This window comes from Perca flavescens, chromosome 7 (assembly GCF_004354835.1).
Source record: "Perca flavescens isolate YP-PL-M2 chromosome 7, PFLA_1.0, whole genome shotgun sequence".
NCBI lineage: Eukaryota > Metazoa > Chordata > Actinopteri > Perciformes > Percidae > Perca > Perca flavescens.
The window spans coordinates 22,925,539-22,951,199 of record NC_041337.1 but is presented as its reverse complement, the minus strand read 5'-3'; the positions used below and the strand labels follow the sequence as shown (position 1 = coordinate 22,951,199).

Below are 25,661 nucleotides of genomic sequence, written 5' to 3'. Positions count from 1 at the left end.
AATTAACACCAGGTACAAACACACACAATAAACATTACACATTGTGTAACGTTAGATAGTTTAATATGATCAAATAATGTCTAACATTTTTATTTACAGACTTATTTGGTATCAAATGTGCAATTTAATATCATCAGAAACAAATGGTGTCCTCACAATAAATGTTATAACAATAGATTTGCACACCTTTTTTGTTTGTGATATTTATTGAACTAAGCACTAACTAACTAAGCTTTAGGTACAAAAATATACATATTTCCAGTTTGCTCTTGGGAAAATCAAAAGCTATTCAAATAGCTCATGACACAATAATTAAAAAGTACATAACACTGCTTTGGTATTTACCTTCCTTGGTCGACACAGGACAACAAAAACCTCTTATAGCCTATAGTAAGCATGTCTTAAAAAGAAGGTGAGCATTGTACAGTATATTGGATTGATATTGAGGATTCAATGTTCAAGAGAAAGCCCAAAATTTTCTGAGAATTTTCCAATGTAGCCTACACTATCTAAACAATTCAAAAACATTGTCACATTAACCGAAGCCTGAGCAAAAATCATAACATAGGCATTTGTAACTCTGTGATTCCTGCATTATGTTTAAGACAAAAAGTCAAGTCAATAAAAAAAATGTCAACATTTTTGTCTTTCACTTTTTCCACGTTGTTTTCCTTTTCTGGTCACTCTTTCTTACGTAAGTGGATATATATGACCCCGCTACACAGCAGTAAGGGGACACACACCCAGGCCAGGATAAAGCAGTAGCCAAAGTGTCCTGATGTCAGTTCTCTGGAGTCCGGAAGGATTGCCTTATTGTGTAATGTGTAGATGAGAGCTGCAGAAAAGGCGTTCAGCCCTAAAAAAGAAGGAAAAAAAGCTATTGTGATGTTTATTTTAGAAGCGGGATGTGTGGAAAAGTTTAGAATGTTTGTAACCTGTTGCATTTCATATACCTATTGATTCATGTCATATATAATAGAGTGATAGCAACAACCACCCCCTGCCCACCTGTACATGTTGGGCAAAACAACATTAATACATTACAATATAATAGCTTTTAGTTCAGACTGTGTCACAGAAACATTAATATCTGTAAGGTATACTCAAAATCTGTGTTTGGGTTATGCCTACCCATTCAATATAGACTTAAGAAATAGAGGTATATTTGATTGCAGGTTTGCCATAACATCATAATAGGCCTTAGATGTATACCTGATCTGCTATATTAACTAGGTTTGTACCGATTCAGCCATCACAAAGAGTAAACTAAAGATAAAGCTACTGTGCTCAAGGATTATACCATTGTTTAATTGAACTTAAACTGAAAATATAGAGGGCCTGGTCTCAACATTTAGCTTATTTGCCAACCATGGATTTGTGAGAGCAAGCATAACCCTTTTCAAATGGACTCATCATGTTGGCAGGACATTGTTTCACTCAAGTGTTACCTGAAAAGACTTGACACAGCCCAGTGAAGTAGAAGAGTCCACCCTTAGACATGGTAAACAGTTGACCCAGGAACACCAAGAAGGAGACCGAGGAGAAGACCACCGAGAGAACCATTAGGACCTGCACTGCCTTAAGCCACTCTGAGGAAGAAAAACATGCCCACATCTAAAAACCAGTCTTTGGTTTGCAGACTTTACCTTTGGGACGTATACAAAATTACATTGTTGTTTACCAGTTTCTTTGGAGGATGCACACAACCAAGTTCCTGTGGAGTTGTCAAACCTACAGTTGTACCATAGGTCTGAGTTCTCCAAGACATCCCACACCCACCAGGACTTTAAAGAGAGATTAGACAAGACAGGTGGATGTGTTGCAGTTATGAAATAATACAGTTAAAGCACACAAACATCACGTCCTTCATAGGACTACTACCTTCTCCATGGTTGCAATGAACTGCATTGCCAGTGTGATGAGATGCAGCAGGGTCACAAACATAAGCAGGTATGCCATATTCCACTCCCTGCCAAAAACAAACAAAACTGTTTAAATGTAGGCTTCCTGAGCAACTGCTCCATGTTTGGTGGTTTCACAGTGAAAATCAGTGTAAGGTAACTTTCCTGTTTTGCCTTGAATCCTAAAATGGAAATTCTGAGTAGTTGAACAGAGTATAGTCTGTGTTGCGTAAGACCACGCAAACAGAGTGCAATGAGTTATTTCTAAAACTTCTCTTTGACTGGCCTGTGTGTTACTATCATACAGCAAACATATAGAGAACCTGGGCGGGCCTACTGAAATCTAAACGGTTCCAAAATATTTACCCAATGAACCTCTCTACCTTTTTTTTTTTTTTTTTTTTTTTTTGAAATTGCATGGGGTAAACAGTCTGTAATTTGGATTTCATTAAAGCTGCTCTACTTGTTAACTTAGAGGAAATTAAAGTCTGAGAAAATGCCTGTGATTTTACAAAGCTATTTGACATTGCACTGTACAGTAGCTAGTGCACATGCAAACACTAAAGAGGCAATCGAAGCTGTAGTGACAGCAATTTAACTTCACAATAAGGAGACATGCCTTAGAGAAAAAAAAAGATAAGATTTTCATCTGTAGGAGAGATCCGTTTGGCTGGGCGGTAGAGTCACGATTACGATCAAATTACCGTATGTCATTACACTAGATTTCATCCATTACATTTAAGTCAATGAAAGATAAACATTCAGTGAAAAGGGTTTAAAAAGCAAAGCAAATGGTTGTGAAAAAAACATTTTGGTTCAAGAATAAAATACACATACAAAGATATGATATAACGTTGTTGAAATAAGCTTGCTATGGCACACAAAAAGTGTGATAACAAAAACGTGTCTTTTGATGGTATGAATTTTTTTTTGCTAGCCATAGCCTATTTGTTTTGAAATGAACTTAAACCATGATTTAACAAGACATGTATTTAAATCATGTAAAAGTCATGAAACAACTCACCCTGAGTATTGCCTGTCCCTCTGAATCAGATCTCTGGAGCAGCTTTTAGAAGCAGCTTCACCACTCTACAACATTGTGCCCCTCTTGGTGGTCCTCTCCTTTCCAGTCTTACCACACACCCCTTTTTTTCAGTCACTCCATCCAAACTTTCCAAGGAGAACGCCCATTTCCTCTGTACAGAACAGAGCTCCCTTTAGCTGTACCTCGTAGTCCCTCAGTACAACATAACAGTCCAAAAAAGACTCAAATGAGACCCACCCATGGGCAGTGAAGGCACATAAAACCACATGAAAAGACCTCTTCTGTAAACAGTAGGCCTACACGTCATAATGACCATTCTACCATATCGCTTCCATTCATGATCCCAGTCTGGTTAGGGCAGATATGAACAACATACAGCTGCAACATAACTAACATTTCTACATGAGAGCATGATGTATTCAGGGTGCACTGGTCACACAGAAAACATCTGGGCGGGACACGTAAATACGCCTTAGTGCACGTAGTAGGGTCAGTGGAGGTTACTGCAAAACAACAAATAATGAGGTATTAAAACACCAATACACAGTTTTAGTATGTGTAAACACATACAGGGAATCTGACTCCGGCTAGTCTACATCTTGGTTTAAAAAAAAAAAGAAAAGTAGCAAGGATTCATGGATTAAAAACTGTATGCCTATTTCTCCATTATTTTTGTATCAGGTAAATAATTGCTAAATATTATTAGGGGATTGAGCAAAAATGCTAAAATCATGACAAAATTCTCTGATATTTCACCTCCCTCGAGGAAAAGACAATGCTAGTTGGTCGCCCCCTGCTGTTTACATCCATGGATGATACATTCTTCAACAAAAGCCATTAACAATAACATAATATATAAGATTCACTATAACTAAACTAAACTCCAACGCTACTATTATTGAAAACAATAAATAAAGAATGATATAATTATAGAGATTACAGCACACAAACCGATTATCTTTTTTGGATTACTAGCTACGGTTCCTAGTCGCCAGGGACGAAACCAATTTTGAAGATTGTTGAATTACCATACACATTATTTTAGGCTAAGACCCGGGCCAAGCCTGTCTCGATTAGGTAAACTCGTTAGGTTTATTACTTGTGCCAACTTGTAAAACTTCCATTTACAACTACAATATTGCATGGATTTTTTTTTTTTAAATACGAACACCACCAGCTGGTTGGTTGCAACTTTCCTGATCGATTGTCCCCTGCATCCTTTGAATGGTACGGGCCGTTGCCTAGGTGCTAGTAGAAGCCAATTCACCCCGCCACGCCTGGCTTCAGCAGTTAGCTTTCATGTCGCCTTTACCTTTTGAAAGGTGAGTAAAACTTCAACGACTCCATACACAGTTTCACCACTGCAAGTACGTTGCTTAAACGCTAGCAGGAGCCTTCATTTATCACAACGAAACCCTCACGGCGTTCACCAGTTGCTGCCAAGCGGTCACTTGATAAAGCTATGGCTACCGTTAGCGAGCTAGCGTTAGCTGGATGTAAAGTACACTACGCTAACTTTGGAACTAACTTTGCTAACCAGCTAGCGCTGAGGGTAGTGGCAGTTGACGGTGCTAGTTATTTACTAGTTTAATATAGTACAACGTGGTTAGCAAATTTGTGATTATTAGTTAACCACATCTTTCTGACCAGTGAGCTTGCGTGGGCAAAAGGAATGCAAGTGGCTGTTGTCCAAAAACCCCTCGTTTGCTCCTCCTCGTCAGACATTTTAGGAAAAATTGTTAGCTGGAACACAACATTTTTTTAACCCCACATGAGGGGGAATATTTACTTATTGGGAATAACACTAGCGGCACTGACTGTGCACATTGCAGGGAATTGCCGCAGGATAGTTTTAGTTGCTAATAAATGCAATGTTCCCCAAGTGCAGGACATGAAAGCGCCTGCTTCGATGATAGGGATTCTACCCTTATTGCCGTCCATGTTTAGTTCCTCATGATTACATAGCAGCAGATCAAACATAGGTAATCATCTTGCAGCTTTGCATAGCCACAGGTGATGCAATGCAACTCAGCTTTTAAAGTGTAAGTGTGCCTGTCTAAACTGAGGTAACGTCAGCGAGTCTAATCTCTAAGCTTGTCACTGCAGGTCCTTACATGACTTGACAGCATTGTTCTAAATCTAAAGTATCTCATCTTTTACAGGGGAACTCGAGGACAGGAGACGTTCTCATGGATGAATTGCAACAACAATGGGAGTGATGAAGTTTGAGGATATGCTGATCTTTGCCACATCATTGCAAACTGAGTTGTGTTGTATGGGATATCATGTAGGCCAAATTGTTGTTTAGGATCAGTACTTTCACCATTGAGGAAAAACTTCATCATTCACAGATGCAGCTTCATCCAACCTAATGTATGACCATGGATCATGACGAGGTAACATTCATAGCTGTTAGAGATAACATAGTGCCAGTCACTGTTGAGATGCTTTGTTCCAGTGTTCAACACCAGAAATATTTGATGGAACTTGTGTGACTATTTATATATACACAAATTGTGACATTGTTTTCTTCTCAGATGGATTTTTTTTGTCCACTGGCCACATTGTCTGCTGGAAATTCTTACTTTCTCATCAGCTCAACAAGCATACATTACTTTAAAATTAAAGATTTACATGCAAAAGTGACTGTTGGAGTGAACCTATCTTGCATCCATAGCCAATATTCCCCAGTATTTGGATGGTGGTTGTAGTTAATATCTGATCTTTTAGCCATTTGTTCCACAACAGCAAGAGCATAGACCTGTTTGTGTGATGTTTAAGTACAACAGGCACATGAGACCTGATACCTAGCAATATGTTGCATGTTGTTGTAGCAGTTGCTGGAGTAGTTTAAATGCTGCATGGGGGGTCTGCTCAGGTTACAAACCCTAGAAAGTACAGTATTGAATTTAGCAACAGGTGTTTAGTACTGGCGTGCCACTCTGATGTTCTGTCCCTCTCCTATGTGTCACACAAACGGATCAGTTTTCAGTGAGACTGACAACCTTTATGTTGACAAAGACTTTTGTGAATTCTGTAGTTTGTAGGATAGTCTGCTGGATCATTGTTTGTCAAAATTAAGTAATCTGCCCGTTTTTTTTTATACTTATTATGATGCAGGTGTTGTAGTGTGTCATAAAAAACAAAAAGTTATAGCAGTCTACAACAACATAAGGGAGGAAATTTGAGCATAAATAGCTTTGGAATTGTATCAGCTTTTAGCTTAATGACACTTATGCTATAACTAGCAAAGCTTTGTAATGACAAGCAATACGCCAAAGGCTACTCATTCACAGATACAGTGAGGTTTGGAAATATTTGGACAGGGACACAATTTTCATAATTTTGGCCCTGTGCGCTAACACAATGGATTTGAAAATAAATCAAAGAGATAAAATTGTTAGTGCAGATGTTCAGCTTTATTTTGAGGATATTTATATCCTAATTGGAGGAAGGGTTTAGAAATTACACACATTTTCATACATAGTCCCGTTATTTCAAGGGACCTAAAGTAATTGGACAAATTAATATAATCATAAATAAAATGTTCATTCTTAATACTTTGTTGAGAATCCTTTGCAGGCAATGACTGCCTGAAGTCTGGAACCCATAGACATCACCAAACGTTGGGTTTCCTCCTTTATGATGCTTTGCCAGGCCTTGACTGCAGCTGTCTTCAGCTGTTGTTTGCAGGTCTTTCTGCCTTAAGTTTTGTCTTAACCCTTGTGTTCAGGGTCACATTGACCCGTTTTCAATTTTTGTTTTATATTAGAAAATATGTGACGTAGAAATAAGCTCTGAAAATGTGCAGAAGAAAAATTTAACAATTTAAAATGTTGAAAAAAGCAAAAAAGTTTTTTTTTTCAAGGTTGACGGGAAGACAACAAAAGGGTTAAGCAAGTGGAATGCATGCTCGATCGGATTGAGATCAGATGATTGACTCGGCCATTGTAGACTATTCCACTACTTTGCCTTGAAAACTCCTGGGTTGCTTTTGCAATACGTTGGGTCATTGTCCATCTGTATTGTGAAGCGCCGTCCAATCAATTTTGTTGAATTTGGCTGAATATGAACAGACAGAATGTTCCTATAGACTTCAGAATTCATGCGGCTGCTTCCATCTTCTGTCATATCATCAATAAACACTAGTGACCCAGTACCACTGGAAGCCATGCATGCCCATACCATTACACTGCCTCCACCATGTTTTATACGTAGATAATAATAATAATAATACATAAGTTTTATATAGCGCTTTACAAACAATGATGATGTGGTGTGCTTTGGATCAAGATCCATCCGAATCCTTCTCCATACGTTTCTCTTCCCATCATTCTGGTACAGGTTGATCTTAATTTCATCAGTCCAAAGAATGCTGTTCCCGAACTGGGCTGGCTTTTTTAGATGTCTTCTGGCAAACTCTAATCTGGCTTTTCTATTCTTGAGGCTTATGAATAGTGTGCACCTTGTGGTTAGAGGTGTGAATCTTCACTGATCTCTCGATTTGATTCCATTACGATTATCAGTTCAGCAATTCAATTCGATTTGATATCTCGATGCATCATGATGCCATGTAGGATATTTAATTCATAGCTTTTCAAGCTACAAAAACAAAACATTCTGCAGTGCTCTAATACTAAATAAATTGGATACATAAAACTACAGCACTGAGCACATGGCACTGAGTGTGCCTGAATGTGCAAAATGTAACAGAATATGTAAACAGAAATGTTGTTAGGCCTACTTTAAATTGTAAACAGAAATAATCGATTATGAGCCTGCCGATTATCGATGCAGCATCTTCCATGTCCACGATTCGATGCCTCGATTATTTGATTGATTTCAACACCTCTACTTGTGGTGAACCCTCTGTATTTGCTCTCGTGAAGTCTTCTCTTCAGCTTCCAAATGAAAATGCCACATCTGAAATCAACTCCAGACCTTTTATCTGAGGGAATAGTTCACACCTGCTCATGAAACAGCTTTTGACTCAATTGTCCAATTACTTTAAGTCCCCTGAAATGAGGGGACTATGTATGAAAATGTTTGCAATTCCTAAACCCTTTCTCCAATTTTTATGTAAATAACCTTAAATTAAAGCTGAAAGTCTGCACTACAATTGCAATTTCATTTCAAATCCATTGTGTTACTGGACAGGGCCAAAATTATGAAAACTGGGTCACTGTCCAAATATTTCCGAACCTAACTGTAAGCTTAATTTTTAGATGCAACGTGGTTCACCACAGTACTGAGAGATATTTTACCTTGTAAAATCTTACACGCTGCAGTTTAATATAACATTTTATCACTTAAGTAGTGTTACATATACTGTATCTTGTCACTAAACATTCAGCTCTTCCTTTGGGTTCTCAGGTGCGGACAGAGCTGGACCAGATTTCTATGCGACTTCAGGAGGATGGTTTGCCTCCAGGGGCCAGTGTGGAGGAGCGGCAGCGCCACCTGTGGCAGCAGCTGCTCACCAGGGAGGCAAATCTTCAGTCATCCACCCAGGAGCTGCAGACATTACGTACCCAGCAGGCCAGTGAGATGAAGGAGGTAAACATTTTGGTATCTGGAGTTTTCTTAGAGTCTTCTTGGAGTTTTATTTCACCAACTGTAACACTGCCATAATCTTCTTGACCGGATTGTGCATGATGGAAGGCTCCTAAGCTTCCAGTCTAACATAGTGTGAAATAATACTCATCATACATTTCTGAAATGGCCAAACCAATTGCTCAAAATGGTATGTAAATCACAGCTAAATTACTTTTGTCTTTTTGTCTATCAGGTTGAGAACTATGTTGCACATATTCGTGGGCTGCTGGAAGAGCGTGAGTTACTGACTTCAGACTATGAGAGAGACAATGAACACTTGCGACAAGAGCTTCACCATATCAGACAACAACAAGGTAAATTCAGTGCAAATTTAGTGCAATGTTGGCATTCTTTCCTTTGGGTTGTAGCCTAGCCTGGCTCACCAGAGCCCCTTAGCGGGATATTTCAAACACAACATTGCTTACAATTTTTATTTGCCGTGGATGTTTTTAAATCGTGTCTGTGAATATGCAGTATCAAAGCATGCATTCTTGGGGTTGGATTTCTACTTGTGTTTATGCTAAATATGCTGGCATTTAGACATACTTGTGCACTATTTTGTTGTTATTCTATCTTATCTTCTATGTAATTTTACAGTCCCACCGGACAAACTAATTACCAGTGAGAACTCCCCTTTCTTCTAGAGAGCCAGAGCAAGGAGCTGGCAGAGATGTTGGCTCACGAGGACCTTGGGGAGATAGGCTTGAGCAGCCCCAGTGAGCAGGTGGCTTACTTGCTGGTGGAGAGGGCCACACTAGTGGAAAGGCTGGAGGCTGCTGAGAGGAGACTGGAAAGTCAGAGCCTCACTAGCAACTTTAGGGAAGTCCAACACAAGGTAAAGGACTGACCTACGCACATCAGAGGACTGTTCCTCAGAATGCCAGTTCTTCATAGGAAAGGAAAAACACAAGTCCATTTTAAAACATTTCAACGGCTAATTTAGTATGTACAGTGGTATAGTTTATTTTCATCATTTGAACTGTAAATGTAAGTTTTCCGGGCGAGAGTGCACAGCCTCTGCTATCTGGAACAATGAACAGTCTTCAGTCATATTTAATTTTCAAATTAACCTGTCCAAAGGCTTTATAGTTTGAGTGGAATGTAATGGTTAACTATCCAAGGCAAATACAGAGACCATATAAGCGTGGTTTAGTGAGTCTCTGTCTCTCGTGACTCTTGAATAGGAGCATATTTGCTACACGATGGGGGAGGAGCTAAGGCAGCAGACAGAGGATATGCAAAAAACCATAGATAACGTGACAAAGGTAAGGTGACTGTCATTGTGCCTTGGCTGAGTTACAGTTCTGTATAACTTCAGATTGAATTAAGTTTGTCAAGAAAAAGACAAGCTAATAGTTCCAGTTAAAGGACAAGGATACCACGTGATAGTTATGTCGTGTCTGTTGTGATTGTGCACACACGGGTCTTTCCTCTCAGCAGTGTTCATCCCAGAGTCCATGGAAGAAGCTGTTTGGGCTGCGCAGGTCTGGTCAGAGCAAACACAATATTACCCCTGTAGGTTTCCACCTCACAGCATATACTAACTAATAACTAACACTGGTGTTGTGGTAAACAGGAATCGCTGGCTAGTTTCACAGTGGTACCACTTTTTGAAATGCATTCCACGCTGACAGTGTGCCTTGATATCCGCATGACCAGAATGATGCAGACGACATTGCTTGTCTCAGTAACACATCTGTGAATGTAATTCTCTAACAACTGATGAGTACTTGAAATGGGTTGAATAGTAATGGCATGTCACAGGTAACAGCATGTGTACTTTTTGTCCCACTGGTCTCTCTATGCAGGTGAATGTTGACGTACAAGATTATAACTCATTGCCCTCGATCCTTTCCAGGCTTTTGGTGATGATGAATCTCCACCTTTGAATGCATGTCTCTTACAACAGCATGTTGGGCCACTTGCATCTCCAGTCTAACTCAATTTTCTTTCCTGCTGCACTCATCACACTCTTACCAGCCACGCTTCATTCTTTTACTTCAGGCCCACAGTGAGCAGATTTCCCAGGAGCAAAATGAGCGCCAGCGGCTGGAGCGGGACCTTGAAGAGGCGTCTAGAAGGCTGGCAATGGCTCATCAGGACATCCGCAGACTCACCAATGAGCTGGATGCTGCCAAGCACAACAACATAGACCTAAGTGGTATGTTGCAAAGTCTTATGTTACAGTATGTATCCCCTCAAAGAATTGTGAGTCTATGTTAAACTCTGATGCATTGTTTCTAAGGACTTTATACTTAAACTCACAGTTTTGTATATTGTTTTTGCACATTGTTACAGAATAAAGTGGTTGTAAGAAACCTACACATGATGGCATTGAGTAACCATGAAGGCCCAGATGTACACATGCAGCCCCAGTCCCTGGTCTACCCAGCTGGTTATCCCCGACCTTAAAATATTTTAATATCAACATACAGAACTGAAACGTGAATATTACTTGTTGTCAGACTACAGATTTGGCAATATAACAACTTTATTTTCTAATCTGTTCATTTTTTACTGTGAAGCTGGTGTGTTATAGCCAACTGCAGGACGTCATCAACAGCATATGAGAAGAAATGTTTTAAAAGGTGTGAATGAGAAGAAAGCATATTTTTGGCTTTATAGAATTAAAATTGTGCTTATGATCTCAGGATCTGAGCTTCAGGGAACGGCCCAGGAGGTAGAGAACCTGAGGAAGGAAGTGGAGAAACTGAAACACTGTGGTGAGACAGACTTGGGTGTCTTAAACTTAAAAACTGCAACAATCTGTGACGTTAACAAAAGCCACATTGTTTGGAGATCTTATGTTACTATTAAAAAATTCTAGTTGGCTGGAGAGTTGTTAATGTTGGTGGGCAAACTTGTTAGTAGGGTTGGATATTGTTTGGATATTTTATTTTAATTTTTTTATTTCAATCCTCCACATTCTTTTTCATTCTTTTGAATTTAGTTTCTGTAGATATTAGTTACTGCTACCTGATTAGGAAGTTGATTTACAATAGATTTATATTTCCCTCTACACTGGCTCTCACAATTGAACAGGGCATTCTAATATTCCCTTTATATTCACATTAGGCTGGAGTACAATGTTAGTGTTCCATTTTCCCTAATGCCCCTTTCCTCCACAATGGTAGGGGTTTGGCTGAATCTTTGACTTTTCTGAGGAGAATCAGTAAAATCTTAGAGCAGCCACATGCATCCATGGTTGGCAAAACATACGGCAAGTAAACAATCTCACATAACCAGACAGATGCACAACTAGTCCTAACAGAACAAAAGTTAGTTAAAATGCTTTATGTGGTTTGCTTTAAATACTGAATAAGCACATTTTGTGAAATTTCAAACATGTTTCTTAACAAATCCACCTTTCTGAACAAATTTACCACCTTCCCTAAGTAACCATGGTGCCATAGGTATTCTCATCATTACTTCATTCAGTATATGTATATAATGTTGTAATAGGGTTTAAAATGGCAAAACAAGGCAGAAATAAAAATGAAATTCCATGTCTATTATTTATTTATATATATATATATATATATATATATATATATATATATATGTGTGTGTGTGTGTGTGTGTGTATATATACATATATATATATCTATATATATATATATATCTTTTTTTTAGATATTCATGGTCATGGTTTTGTCTTTTCACAGATATGATGAAGCTGCAGCGAGCCAAAGAGCAAAATGACAGACTAGATGTGGAGAACAGAGCTCTGAGGGAGAGAGTCCGCACTTTAGAGTCTGAGAAGAAAAATCTCCTGGACCAGGTTGGTATTTTACTCATTTTCTGTATTAAAATGAAAACTCCTAGTGTTGTTGCAGCAGCTTGGCATTGTTGGGTGTTGTGTTTGTCCAGTTGGCAATACATGATGCAGACCAAGATGTTGTAACCAAAGAGGATCCAAAGGACAAGAGCATTAGCAGTGAACCACAAAACAATCTGTCTGGCTCGTCAGAAAAGGATCACATTCACAAACGGTAAATATATGAACTGCATTCTGGTTAATAGTGTGATCAATGAATGTTGACATTCTTTAAGACTATCCCACCTGCTCTCTCTGACATTAGTCATCATCATTCTCTGTCAGGTGTCATGAGGTGTTGGAAGACAGGCTTGTACAGATTAGGGAGTTGCAACGCCAACTCCAGAGGCTGCGCAAGGAACAGGAAGAGCTGGAGGAGAGGAATGAGGAGCTGGAGGCACTGCTAGGGGAGGCCCAGAACGCCAGCAAGGGGGAGAGGCATCGCCACGAGGGTGAACTGGAGGGTCTGCACAGGAGGGTAATGTGTAGCACTAACTGGCTCAAAAAAAAAAAAAAAAAAAACATTTTCTTAAAGCTACAGTGCATAGTTTCTGTCGATCCCATGAGGAATTCTAAGTAATGACAGAAAAAATGTTGGCGCGTCCACATGATACAAGCCTTCCGTTAGTCCTTGACTAAAAGACAGTATAATTTAGTCTTGTAATGTCTTGGAAACCTTCATCTCTGTAATGGCTGAGTAATAATCTTAACTGGTCAATGCAGATCAAAGGCCTGGAGGCAGAGCTAAAGAAGCAGGATGTCCAAGAAAAAATGCTGAAGAACGGAGAAGAGGTCAAAGCCACCGAGTCCTACTTACAGCTGGTAAGACATTACTCACTTTTGAATATAACGTAAATGTTTCCTCTGTGCTCCTTTCACAGTAGTGTGTTAACACAGCAAGAACACTTTGGCTCGTGTTGACCTCAACTACACAAGAGGTGCAATTCTAATGCTAAAAATGTAGAATAAAATGAGTTTTAATTGTTTTTGTGTATTATAAGCAGTAACATGACAATAAATGGGACAACACAGGTGTAGCCATCCAACATGTGCTGCATAAAAGCAGAGGAAACTGTTAAAGTATCCCAAGTTTGACCAAAACAATCTCATTTAAGCCCAAATTCAATAAATGGAAATACGTTTTACTGAGCAGTGAAATTCATATTATACTACCTTGACCGTCAGCCTGTACATCAGGAGAGTATATATACCTCAAATTCCATGACTCAGTGCAACCTATGAACGCTTAGTGTTCCTCTGTCACCGTGTATGAAGCACCTAAGGGACAGCAGCCAGGAGAGGTTGGCTCTGCTAGAGGCTCGTCTGACTGAGGAGAAGGACTGGAGGAAACAGCTGGAGGTAGACCTCAGTGCTGCCCAGGCCGCCCTCAAAAAAGACAAGGAGGTAAAAACCTTTCTGACAGAAAACAATAACACCACAGCTACACAAATATATTAAAATTCAATGTACTGTTTTTTTTTTAGTCCTGCATTAAAGAGTTATTGTTGTATTTTTTTGAAAGTACAATATGTACAAACATATAGTTACAAGCTGTATCAAACTCCCTCATTCTCTTAACCAAAGGCTTTGCAGATCGGTGAGCGAGAGCTGAAGAAGCTGAGACTTGAGGTCAACAGCCTTCAGACAGAATGCCAACAAGGAAAAACGCTCATCAAGAGCCTCACCCAAGTCAAGGGGGAAAAAGCAGTTCTGGAGGAAAAGGTTTGTTCATTTTACAAGTCTGCTTGCTGTCGCTGACACCTTGTCAGAGATCTTCAACAGGGGGTCCGGGACCCCTAGGGGGTCCTCAGAGTTACTGCAGGGGGGTCGCCAAACTATTGATATGATATCACTACTGATGATATGATAACTGGCCTATAGGTAAGGTAGTCACTAAGATAGCCATCCACAGATACAGTTCATCCTAAAGGCTGTTTTATTCTTCTGTGGCGTACCCCCGCAGACACCTCTGCGTCTACGCCGGACCCTGCGCCGTAGCCTGACGTGCACCTCTCGAAAAATTTAACTACACTGGCTTGGTAGCGTTGCATTTCCCCCAACTCATTTCCTGGTTCTCCTTCTCCATAAACAACATGAAATCAAGGAGAGGGTTAACTTTTCCTGCTGAAAATTTCCCACCGTGGTCAGAAAACACAGAGGAGATACTTTGTTTCTCTCACTATGACTCTAGAGTCGGTACTCACTCAGAAGCTAATCACTGTCACTCTCTCACTTCTCCCTCCCTCTACCACACACTCCCCACACACACACACACACACGCCGGCTCGAGGCACACACCAGCGCACAAGTATAAACATCAGGCCACTTACATAGGCTACGGCGAAAGCTCTGCGTGGAGCCTCCGCAGAACCATAAAACAGCCTTAAGAATTCACTCGGTCCAAAGTAATTCATAGAGTTCACTGGTCTAAAAGCAAACTATCTCGCATTTACCCGGGCACTGATCCAAATTGTGATAAGTGTCACTTAGGACCAGCTAACCTCAGTCACATGTTTTCGACCTGTCCCGCTCTCTCTCGGTTCTGGAATTCTGTATTTGTCTCACTCTCGGCCATCACATCTACCAAAGTCCTCCAATCACCCTTAGTAGGCCTGTTCGGTGTCCTACCCACTACCAACCCTCTGCTATCCTACTTTACTGAACTGGTGGCTTTTCTCACATTATTAGCAAGGCGTGTCATTCTGATGCACTGGAAGAGCCCGTCTCCCCCCTCCCACACCCATTGGATAAGGGATGCCTTATCCTTTATGAAATTAGAGAAAATCAAACACTCCCTCCGTGGTTCCAATGAAATTTTTTTAAAGATTTGGCAACCCTTTCAAGAGCATGTCCAGTCCCTCCAGCTGGATGCTCCCCCCACTGGCTAAACAACACCCTGTTCTGCACCTTCTTTTGACTCCTGGCTGGCTCACGTTCTCTCCCTGTACTAGCAGCACACAGTTTGTCTCGTCTGTGAGTGTCTATTAAGTGTCTCGCGTCTTTTAAGTGTTTTTTATTTTTATTTTTATTTATTAATTTCTTTTATTTTTTTTTTGTTTTGTCTTTTTTTTTTTTATTTGTATTATGTGCTTCCAGGTTTGTGATTTTGTGTGGGTATTGACGAACTTTATCCTCTTATTTTAAGTAACACCACTTTGTTATTAGTGCTTACCTCACCTCATTCGATGGTCTGTTGCACCTTACTCACTCAGATGTATATAAGGGTCTGTGTCTGTTCTTTTTGTTGAAAACTCAATAAATAAATCCTATTTAAAAAAAAAAAAAAAAAAAAAAAAAAAAAGAATTCACTCGGTCACATGTACTGTATGTATAATATTAAAACATGATTTATAAAATCATGTTAACAATTATTATTTTAATAGATTAGTATTCTATGGCCAAAAAGGTATGTAAAGGCTTTAGGCCGCCCTACAAGTTATTGTAGACCCAGTTTAATATGCAACTTCATTGTATAAAATATATGCAGTAGGGGGTCTGACCTGCTGCCCTTTGTTGCGTGTCATCCCCCATCTCCCTCCCCCTTTCACGTCTATCCACTGTCACTACTTAATAAATGTTAAAGCCCCAAAAGAATTATCTTAAATAAAAAAAAAATAAAAAGTCAACATTAATTTACAGCATGTGTCAATTTGACATTTATGCCACTAAAATGAGTTTCATCCTGTTTTTGCCTCTCTGCCTGACAGGTGGCTCAGATGGAGCGAGCCCAAAGCCGGCTCCAGAGCGAGCTGGAACACCACAAGGACAGTAACCGGACCCAGGAAGTCAAGAGGGAAAACAGGCTTCAGGTTGACCAGCTGCAAGAGCAGGCTGATCGGCTAACTGCTGAACTTGGCAACCTCCAGACAGCACACAACACTTTGAGGTTGTTATCAGTCAAGAGTTCACAGTTAAAAAAGTGTTTCATACATGCAGTAGTATTTCTTTTTAAAAATAGATCAGCTTTGGGAGATAAGTGATAGCACTCCCGCAACTAGTACTTCTATCATGTATCATGACCAGTCACAAGATAGGACTGGAACACCGGAGCTCACTTGTTTTGCATGAATGTGCAAATGTTCCAGGGAGGAGATGGTTTCTGAGCGGATGCAGACTGCCAAGCTCCAGGCCAAGCTGAGCTGCAGTGTTCAAGAGAAACTGACAGCTGAGGGAGAAAGAGAGAGACTGGAGCTTGAGATACAGCGCCTCAAAGAGCAGCTCAAGTGGCATCAGGAGCAGCTCTCCTCAACAAAGGAAGCACTTATCGGCAGCCAGAAGCCTGAATTGCACACAGCTCATGGAGAATCTAGGCTTAGTCCAGTGGACTGGACCAAGGATGAGGGCTTGGATCAGGTAACTAGATTACATGTCCATTGGTAAGGTGCTTTGTTTTTCAAAAAGGTTCATATGTGAAATCATCTTTTTATGACTGTTGAGTTATTTAGATGTTCAGGAATTGGGATAACAGGGTAGAGTAGAAAGAATGTCCTTGAACATTACAGCCCTGGTTCAAAATGCTGCTGTCCAGCTTTTGTGTACTTGAGTAAGGGCTAGATCCCCAATAGTGCAAAGACTAAAGCAGATCCTAACCTTTAACCTGCTTGTAGAGGAAGGTGAGCAGAAAGGGAATTTCCTCTGCCAGAATCATATATGATTCATATATGTGTGTGTGTTGTCTTCGTAGCGTTTATGTGTGAAGCAGGAGCTGAATCATCTGCAGACAAAGCTGGAGAAGGAGCGGCAGCTGTCTTCTCAGCACCAACTGGCCCTGCAGGCTCAGGTCAACGAAGCCCAGGCACGCATCAAGGTACGTACGATCATAACACACCACACACCCCTAACATGCCCAGATAGCCACGCTATTTCTGCAGTTCGATTTAAAAAAAACAAAAAACTCTAATATTCACTCCTTTTAGGCCGGGAGCCAGGTCCACTCCTCAGGATGTTTTTTGCTACCTTTTTTCACTATTATTTCCTATTATCTTATACCTTGGGCCATCACAAGTTGATAACGACCACCCCCAACTCGGCCCCGTTTGGTCTCAGGGGCCAAAAAAACACACCTTTTGGGAAAAACTTTTGGCGGAATGCTGTAATTCTGAATATTAAGGTACTGCAGCTACATAAATGGTCATATAATCCTAATATTTTGTATGGTGTATCCTGACACATAGCGGAAACTAGCAGAAAATGATTCTGGGGATTGCTGCCTTTTTGCTGTCAAATATCAACCTCGACATACCCCAAAAGACAAAAAAATGTCCGTCTGCCTGACAAATTGTCAACAAAAGTGATAATTTTCAAGCATTTTATTATAGATATCACTGCCTCAAATGTACATAGAAACCTTCCCAAGTTTATAAGCTTCAATTTAAGTCCAACATGACCTTTCTAGCTAGAGGATTACAGCTGGTATAACCAAAGTTCTCCACTGTATCTTAAATCAGAGAAAACATAACTTTCAGGCATTACCATTCCATATGGGATTAAGCATATTTTTTTGCATATGAAGAAAATATATATATATATATATATATATATATATATATATATATATATATATATATATATATATATATATATGGCCACTCGTTTCTCTTTACTTAGCTGATTGGTTCTTGCCATAATATGAACCATAATTCTAATAGTTGTCCAATAGGACTGTCGGCTGTGTATCAACCTGACTTCTGCACAACAACAACTGATGGTCCCAACCCCATTAATAAGGGAAAAAATTCCACTAATTAACCCTGACAAATCACACCTGTGAAGTGAAAACCATTTCAGGTGACTACCTCATGAAGCTCATTGAGAGAACACCAAGGGTTTTCAGAGTTATCAAAAAAGCAAAGGGTGGCTACTTTGAGGAATCTAAACTATAAGACATGTTTTCAGTTATTTCACACTTTTTTGTTAAGTACATAATTCCATATGTGTTCATTCATAGTTTTGATGCCTTCAGTGAGAATCTACAATGTAAATAGTCATGAAAATAAAGAAAACGCATTGAATGAGAAGGGGTGTCCAAACTTTTGGCCTGTACTGTGTGTGTGTGTGTATATAGATAGATAGATAGATCTATATCTTTTTTTGGGGCATTTCTGCCTTTAATGATAGGAAAGCAATGAAAGAGAGGGGGAAGACATGCAGGAAATCGTCCCAAGTCGGACTTGAACCCCAGACCTTCTGCACCGAGGTATGAACCTCTGTATATGTGCACCCGCTCTACCGACTGAGCTACCCTGGCCACATGACCAATATCTTAAACAATAGTTGAGACTTATGTACTGCTATACTATATGAAGTGAATTGCATAAAAAGTGAGTAATGTTATGCCCCTAGGTGGACTGGGGTCAGGGTGCAACATAGGGTACAATCACACAAAATCAATTAATCAAATGTTAGATTTATTAAAGTCCACACAAGTGGAAGTCCTCGCAACGCAAGGAATAAAGATGACTCTATTGCGCAGTCTGTTATCAAAAAGCCAACCTTCAATTGGGTAAACATTAGTAACCTGTACAGGTAAAAATTCTTTACAGCCAAATGGTGAAACTAAAATACAGCTCAAACATAAAATAGAAAACATTTCTTTAGTTCTTAGATCTTTTTGCTGGTTATCCATGCTGTATTTTGAGGACTGGTCATGTTAGTGTATTGTATTAGTGTAGAATATAAACTCTCAATCATCATTTTCCTCCTCTTCCACATCTTCACTGAATAAACTTTGAATTCTGATTAAGAATCTTTATTGGACGGACCTTCCCTTTGCTTTTGAATGCTTAAATGCAATCAGCACCAGTGAACGCATGCAAGGCCAGAAGACAGCTGAAATGTGTTCCTGTGAATAATCTTCTGTCAGCTGGTTGATGTTGATTAGTCTATCTCCCATGTCAGAGATGATGTTGACAGTTGATGACTTGGCATAATACAGGAGGATGAAGAAAATGACATAGTGAGGCATTTTAGTTTGGATATACTGCATGTAAATGATCACCCTGACATCTGTTTCTTCATGTTTTGAACAGATCTCTGGTAGAAGTTCTTCTGACATAACTCCAGCATTGCATAAATTGATAAATAAAGGTATTCCCACCATAAATTGATGCATACAAGTGTATCAGAATGCAGGATATTAGTCTTTGGTGGACAGTAGTGTAGTGGGTTAGTGTGTTTATGGGTGTAACCTGGTTACCATTGTTTTATCTTACACCCTGACCCCAGTCCACCTAGGGGTTTAATAGTATTCACTTGTAAGGTAATTCACATCATATAGTATAGCAGTACATAAGTCAAATTTCAACTCTTGTTTATGATATTGTTCATGTGCAAAAAATATGCTTAATCCCATATGGAATGGTAATGCTTTAAAGTTATGTTTTCTCCGATTTAAGGTACAGTGGAGAACTTTGGTTATACCAGCTGTAATCCTCTAGCTAGAAAGGTCATGTTGGACTTAAATTGAAGCTTATACATTTGGGAAGGTTTTCATGTACATTTGAGGCAGTGATATCTATAATGAAATGCTTGAAAATTATCACTTTTGATGACAATTTGTCAGGCGGACAGACCTCTTTTTGTCTTTTAGGGTATGTTGAGGGTAATATTTGACAGCAAAAGGCAGCAATCCCCAGAATCTTTTTATGCTAGTTTCCCCTATGTGTCAGGATACACCATGCAAAATATTAGGGTTATATGACCATGTATGTAGTTGCAGTACCTTAATATTCACAATTACATCATTCCGCCAAAAGCTTTTCCCAAAAAGGGTATTTTTTGGCCCCTGAGACCAAACAGGGCCGAGTTGGGGGTGGTCGTTATCAACTTGTGATGGCCCAAGGTATAAGATAATAGGAAATAATAGTGAAAAAAGGTAGCAAAAAACATCCTGAGGAGTGGATCTGGCTCCCGGCCTATTTTTTATTCAGTATTTTTGAGTTTCAGTTTATTACATACTTTTAATTGCTTTACTTTGGTCTATGCAGCAGCTGCATTATGCCTCCATACATGATGTGTTTAGACAATAAAGACATTGATATATTATTTAATTGAGTAACATCACTGATCTAAATGAAGTGACAATAAAATGAAGGTAACATTTTTCAAACATTTCTAAAGCTCGCCCTGTAGCATTTCTGGCAATCTTCTTCTCTTTTTTTATTTATTATAAATGCTGATGATTAAAACAAAAGCTTCAGGTCTCCCAAAAGTGGTGTATCATGCTTTTTACGGAATTAGACTCTTCATTAATTAAAATGATCAAGGCACGAGTGATTGGCTTAATGTTTCACAACGGCCACAAAAAAGCTTAGTTGGACTACCTGTATTTATCTGTACTCTCCTTCAGCGTAAAGACATCCCAACCTTGTCTCTCATTCTCCCTCTTCAGTTCCAGGACTCGGTGCTATGCCAGAAGACAGAGGAGGATAAACAGATGAAACAGGACCTGCAGAGGGCCCAGAGCCTGTTCACCTCAGCAGAGAGAGAGCTGCGCTACGAGAAGGAGAAAAACATGGACCTGAAGAGACACAACACCCTGCTGGACCAGGAAAAACTCAAGGTTGGTATTCACGTACAGCACAGTTGGAATTTCTTGAATGCTTGACATTTATCACTTAATCATCATCCTAATCACTCTCTTAGTCACTTCACCATGAATGCTAATTACCATGAGCAAATGTAACACCTCAACAGTAAAGAAAGGTGCCATACAAAAAGCTGTAATTATCAGAATAGTTGTTACGTTGGTGTTAAGCATCTGTCTTTTGTGCTCATGCTCTGTTGTCTCACATGCTTCCTTCAGCTTGGTGCAGAGCTGAAGCAGGTCCAGACCAAGCTGGTCCAGGTGGAGCAGAGCGTTCACACTCAGGTGGCCGAGTGTGAACGTCAGCAGCAGAAAATCAGGGAACTGGAGTTGGAACTGGCACGCAACTCCACAAACCGAAGCACCACCACCAGTCTGCAGGAGGACCTGCAGGCCGAGAGGGCGAGGCTCATTGCTGTTGACAAGAAGGTCAGTGCTGGAGCAATTTCTCCATAGGGATCAGCACTTTCATCTCATCTGGTTTTAAATCTGTTGCTCTTGTTCTGTTGATGTTACATTGGCTGGTAATGGACTTGTAACAAATTCTACTATTCCTACATGAATGCTCTAAGTTAGGTTGGTTAACCCAGAGTTAACTGGGCTATTTGGTAACCAACCTTGTCATTTCAGGCTTAGTGAAGTCAGTTTACACAACAAAATACTAAGTTTAACTTGTTTTGTGACAAAGACCCCAGGCGATTTTAGTCCTTAGTTTCTCCTCTGTTGTTAAGGTTCTGCTTATCAGTGAAATAACATTTGTTGTGCTTCACTTGGAGTAGCTCTTTCTCAGGGTTGTTCAACAACATTATGAACTATTTCTGACACCTTCAGGAAATCCTGCGATCCTCTGGACTTGGTGGGAGGTTGGGAGTTCATGTTATCAGTTTGTCTCACTGAGTGAAGCCTGTGGCTCTGTTGTGATGGCAGGTGTTGGATCTGCAGCAGCAGCTAAAGACTGCCCAGCACCAGTTGCGCGTGGAGGAAGCCCGGGCTGGCGAGAGCAGCCGCCTAGAGAGAGACAGCCGGGATCTGTCTGACAGCTTATCAGCCCTCAGAGCCCAGCAGCAGGAGGAGCACATCACCAGGTCACACAAGCTGCAGTGCTGCTGGCGCTGCCCAGTTTGACTTGGTCCCAGTGGCAGTAGTAGTGCCTTAACCAACATTGCTAATTTTAGGGTGCGATTCTGATAACACTATTTTTGTTGACCATCCTTCTATCCATCTTTTCCTCCATTTCTATCTCAGGAAGCTACTAGAGCAGCGCGAGGAGGAGCTGCAGCAGCAGATGCGCTCCCTGAGGCTGAAGGAGTCCTCCATGACAAGGACAAATTCCGAGCTTTGCCACCGTATCCAGCAGCTGGACACCCGTCTGGCAATCCTGGAGGCTGAGCTTAGCAAGGCCCGAGAGGAGGTAAGGTACCGTGTGTACAGCAGCTCATCAGATGGTATTGGTACTGCAGGGTTTTGGACATTTCAAATTTCATTTCAAAATGTTGATCAAATGTGATTCACAATTTATAGCCATTGTTGTTCTCAGCGTGTACATGCTTTTTAATTTGCTTCCGGTTAAATAGGATTCAAATTTGCATTCCCCATTATTTCTCAGGCTGCATTCACATAGCATTTGGTGGTTTGCCACAGGGTTGTGCGCGGTGTGGGAATGTCCCTTAAATGGCCCATTCGTGTGACGTACTGTTGTGTACTTTAACCCTCTAATGTAGCACAAGTAGACTTTATATTTTACAATTGGAGTGTTTTTTATAATCTCGACATTTTCAACTGCACTTGAAAGCAGCTTCATTTCACAGAGAAAAAGATAAAAAGTTAAGAGACAGGGATTTCTGCTGGAGCTTGTTGCAGGAAACAGTCAGCTGTCAGCTTACACAAACTCCTGGGCAGTTAAGTGCTTGTGTTTTCTTTTTCTACAGCCTCAAAACGGACCGACAAGTCTAATTGCCGGTTACATGATTGGCCACCGCAGCGTGACGTCGGATGGCGTTTCTACAAAAGTTTAATCTGTTTAAAATTTTCATCACAGGCTGCCGCATTTTTTATCGGCTTGTTGTGCTGACAACTCGTATCCAAAACCATGTCTGGACAGTCAGTGAGCCCTGTCACTTTATTTCTACTTCTAATCTTGAACAATATCAAGATTTCAATAGTAGCAACCCAGTAAATTCCCACAAGCAGGGTGATAGAATAATTTTGACTACTGTAGTCATATGTTATCATGGTTTTATATTTAGTACATTTTTACAAAGTCTGTGTACATGTGGCAGTCATCACATTAAATTGCTGGCCATATTTAATATTTATATATTTTTAACAATACCTCAAAATGTGTTTTGAATTCAGATGAAATTATATGCGCTATATGTGTCCTTTAGGCGAGAGACAGCCAAAAGTCAAGCCACAGACTGCAGGAGGACTTGATGGCCAGTCAGCAGGAGTGTGACAGACTGCAAGTGGAGCTGCAGCAAGTTCTCCTCCAAATGGACACACACGTCAGGTGAGACACACACCTGCATTAGTATAGATATTTACATTGAAAATAAAATGAACTATGGCTAACAAATTACTATGTATTTTATGATCAGCTGAGTAAGGCTATAGCATAATCGGTAATTACGACATGTGGAGAAGTAGTTGCTTTTCTGAGGTTAATCCCCTCTGCTCCACCAACTAGGAAGTACAACGAAAAGCAGAGTCAGCACAAGACCAAGCTGCGTCAGGCCAAGCACGTCTTTATCAAGGAGACTGCACAGAGGGACCGCATCATCCAGAAACTGGAGAACGACCTTGCGCTGGCCACTAGCCTCTCACACAAGGTCACACATGACCTTTACCCCTAAATGACCCAACAAGAGATGTTTGTGCCAGAAAAATATTTTCTAAAGTGGTAACTGGTTTTGTTTATCTCTCCGTGGTGGCTTTCAGGAGAAGGAGAGGATCCACACAGTGACGGAGGAAAATGAGAAGCTTTTGGAGGAGAAGAGGGAACTGTTGCGGAAGATCAGTGAGGCAGAGGAAATGGGCAGCAAAGGCATGAGGACCGCCTCCACTGTTCAACACAGGTGTCTTAATGAATCACACTAATGCATTACTTTGTACACTCATACCTGATGCTGTTTCTTTGAGTTTGAGTACCTTTTTAAAGTGGAAATCAAGTATTACAATATCAAATCACTAAATGTATGTTGACTGAAGTGTCTCATTGGTGCTCTTAGTGATCGGGATCTCTCTCAACCAAGAATTTAAAGATTATTGTCAAGGAAAACTACTAAATGAATGAATACTGTAAAAAGTGAAGACCAAAGATTCATGGGATTTATTCTAAGTTTGTCTCCTAAAGTGGGTTTGAATGCCTTGTGAACTGTAACACAAGAAAGTAACAATTCTGTCAACCAGAACTGTTATTAACCTACATGTGTTGGTGAGGACATAAAGGACACACTAGGTAAATTGATTTTGTGAGTTAGTATGAACATTAATCTGTGTTCTAGGGTCAATGTCTTAGAAGTGGAAAACAGACAACTTCAGGATCGAACCATGAAGCTCTCCAACCAAGTCAGTTCCTTAGAGCGTGCCCTGAGGAACGTCCAGTCATTCTACAGCCTGGAGGTAACACCATGCAGATGTTTATGCCTTAATGGGACATGACACCCAAAGCTCACAGGTTTTCTTTGTTTTAAAAGTTCATTCAGCATTTGTGATGTGAGATGGTGCAAGGTGGATTCCATTAAGGCTGTGGCATTTTACACTAGTTCAAGCATTCATCGCTTCACACTGAAATTTCCCCTTGCGGGATTAATAAAGTATACATTATTATCATTATTATTCTTTTATTGTAATAAAAACATTGATGTATTTTGATCATAAATGGTTCAAATGCTTAACAGAATGCCAAGAAAGTGCTCCCCTCTGAAAGTCTCTGTGATGGCTTCCTACATACATCTACGCTAAGGTAAGGCAGTTTTGAGAAAAGAAATTGTTTTGTTAAAAGGATATATTATGTGATATTTGTAATTTTTTAGTGTAGCTAAGTTTGAGTTGTTGAAGGGAAAAAAAAAAAGTACTAGACGGCTTTGTTAAGCTCGTCAAAGAATTCCCAACTTAATTTTCTTCATATCACACATTGATGGGTTTACAAATAGGTGGATGCTTGTATGTGCATGTTCTGCCATTTCTCACCACGTCTGTCTCGCCAGTTTGACATCAGGTTCGTGTGACCCACTGGACATTCTGGACGCAATCTGCCGTGTAAAGGTGGGCGGCACTCAAGGGTCTGTCTCCACACACCAACCATCAGAGCAGGGCTACCTGAATCTCACCTCCCCATTGGTTCCTCCAGACACTAAAGGCACAGAGGGGAGCTCTAATAACAGTGAGCAGGTATGAGAGGTGGTAGGTTTTGGCGGGTAACGTATTGTGTAGTACTATAGCATCCGCCACTTCCACTGGAGACAAAAGTCAGAATAAAGGAGTGAAAAAATATGTTGAATAATTAATAATCTTTGTCAAAAGGCAGTAATAATGAAAGGGAGCTTCCACTGCAGTTCTCCTCAGGGTAATATCTCTTTTGTATTGTAAAGCAGATTCTTGGTTGGCTTGAGAGAACGTTTTTTTTAATCCAGATTCAGCGTGACAATTTGGGGGATTTGTAAAAAAAAAAAAAAATAGCCTGTGCAAGTGTCAATCAAATATTTTTTTTTATTGACA

General features: G+C 40.1%; 2 protein-coding genes across 8 annotated transcripts; one reads left to right on the top strand and one right to left on the bottom strand.

The window, feature by feature from the left end:
* Positions 1 to 46: 46 nt before the first annotated feature.
* Positions 47 to 4,406, bottom strand: LOC114558675 (epithelial membrane protein 3-like). 2 transcript variants are annotated; one of them, XM_028582803.1, is made up of 6 exons: positions 3,898 to 4,406; positions 2,926 to 3,097; positions 1,882 to 1,969; positions 1,682 to 1,784; positions 1,449 to 1,589; positions 47 to 856 (listed from the first exon to the last, which is right to left on the bottom strand). In XM_028582803.1, exons 3-6 carry the CDS (start codon positions 1,957 to 1,959, stop codon positions 681 to 683), a joined length of 498 nt encoding a protein of 165 aa, XP_028438604.1. In that variant the 5' UTR covers positions 1,960 to 1,969; positions 2,926 to 3,097; positions 3,898 to 4,406; the 3' UTR covers positions 47 to 680. The 2 variants fall into 2 exon arrangements, with proteins under 2 accessions (XP_028438604.1, XP_028438603.1); XM_028582802.1 differs by lacking the exon at positions 3,898 to 4,406 and having other exon boundaries at positions 2,926 to 3,624.
* ccdc30 (coiled-coil domain containing 30) lies at positions 4,089 to 25,436 on the top strand. Of its 6 annotated transcripts, none has more exons than XM_028582797.1 (28): positions 4,089 to 4,268; positions 5,109 to 5,342; positions 8,320 to 8,502; positions 8,735 to 8,855; positions 9,186 to 9,376; positions 9,726 to 9,806; positions 9,982 to 10,056; positions 10,546 to 10,702; positions 11,193 to 11,264; positions 12,207 to 12,322; positions 12,412 to 12,533; positions 12,644 to 12,836; positions 13,082 to 13,180; positions 13,634 to 13,762; positions 13,943 to 14,080; positions 16,066 to 16,244; positions 16,444 to 16,711; positions 17,043 to 17,165; positions 20,748 to 20,918; positions 21,162 to 21,371; positions 21,870 to 22,027; positions 22,188 to 22,353; positions 23,330 to 23,451; positions 23,629 to 23,770; positions 23,880 to 24,016; positions 24,446 to 24,563; positions 24,842 to 24,906; positions 25,151 to 25,436. In XM_028582797.1, exons 2-28 carry the CDS (start codon positions 5,322 to 5,324, stop codon positions 25,338 to 25,340), a joined length of 3,747 nt encoding a protein of 1,248 aa, XP_028438598.1. In that variant the 5' UTR covers positions 4,089 to 4,268; positions 5,109 to 5,321; the 3' UTR covers positions 25,341 to 25,436. The 6 variants fall into 6 exon arrangements, with proteins under 6 accessions (XP_028438598.1, XP_028438597.1, XP_028438599.1 ...); XM_028582796.1 differs by having other exon boundaries at positions 9,979 to 10,056; XM_028582798.1 differs by lacking the exon at positions 9,982 to 10,056.
* Positions 25,437 to 25,661: the final 225 nt, after the last annotated feature.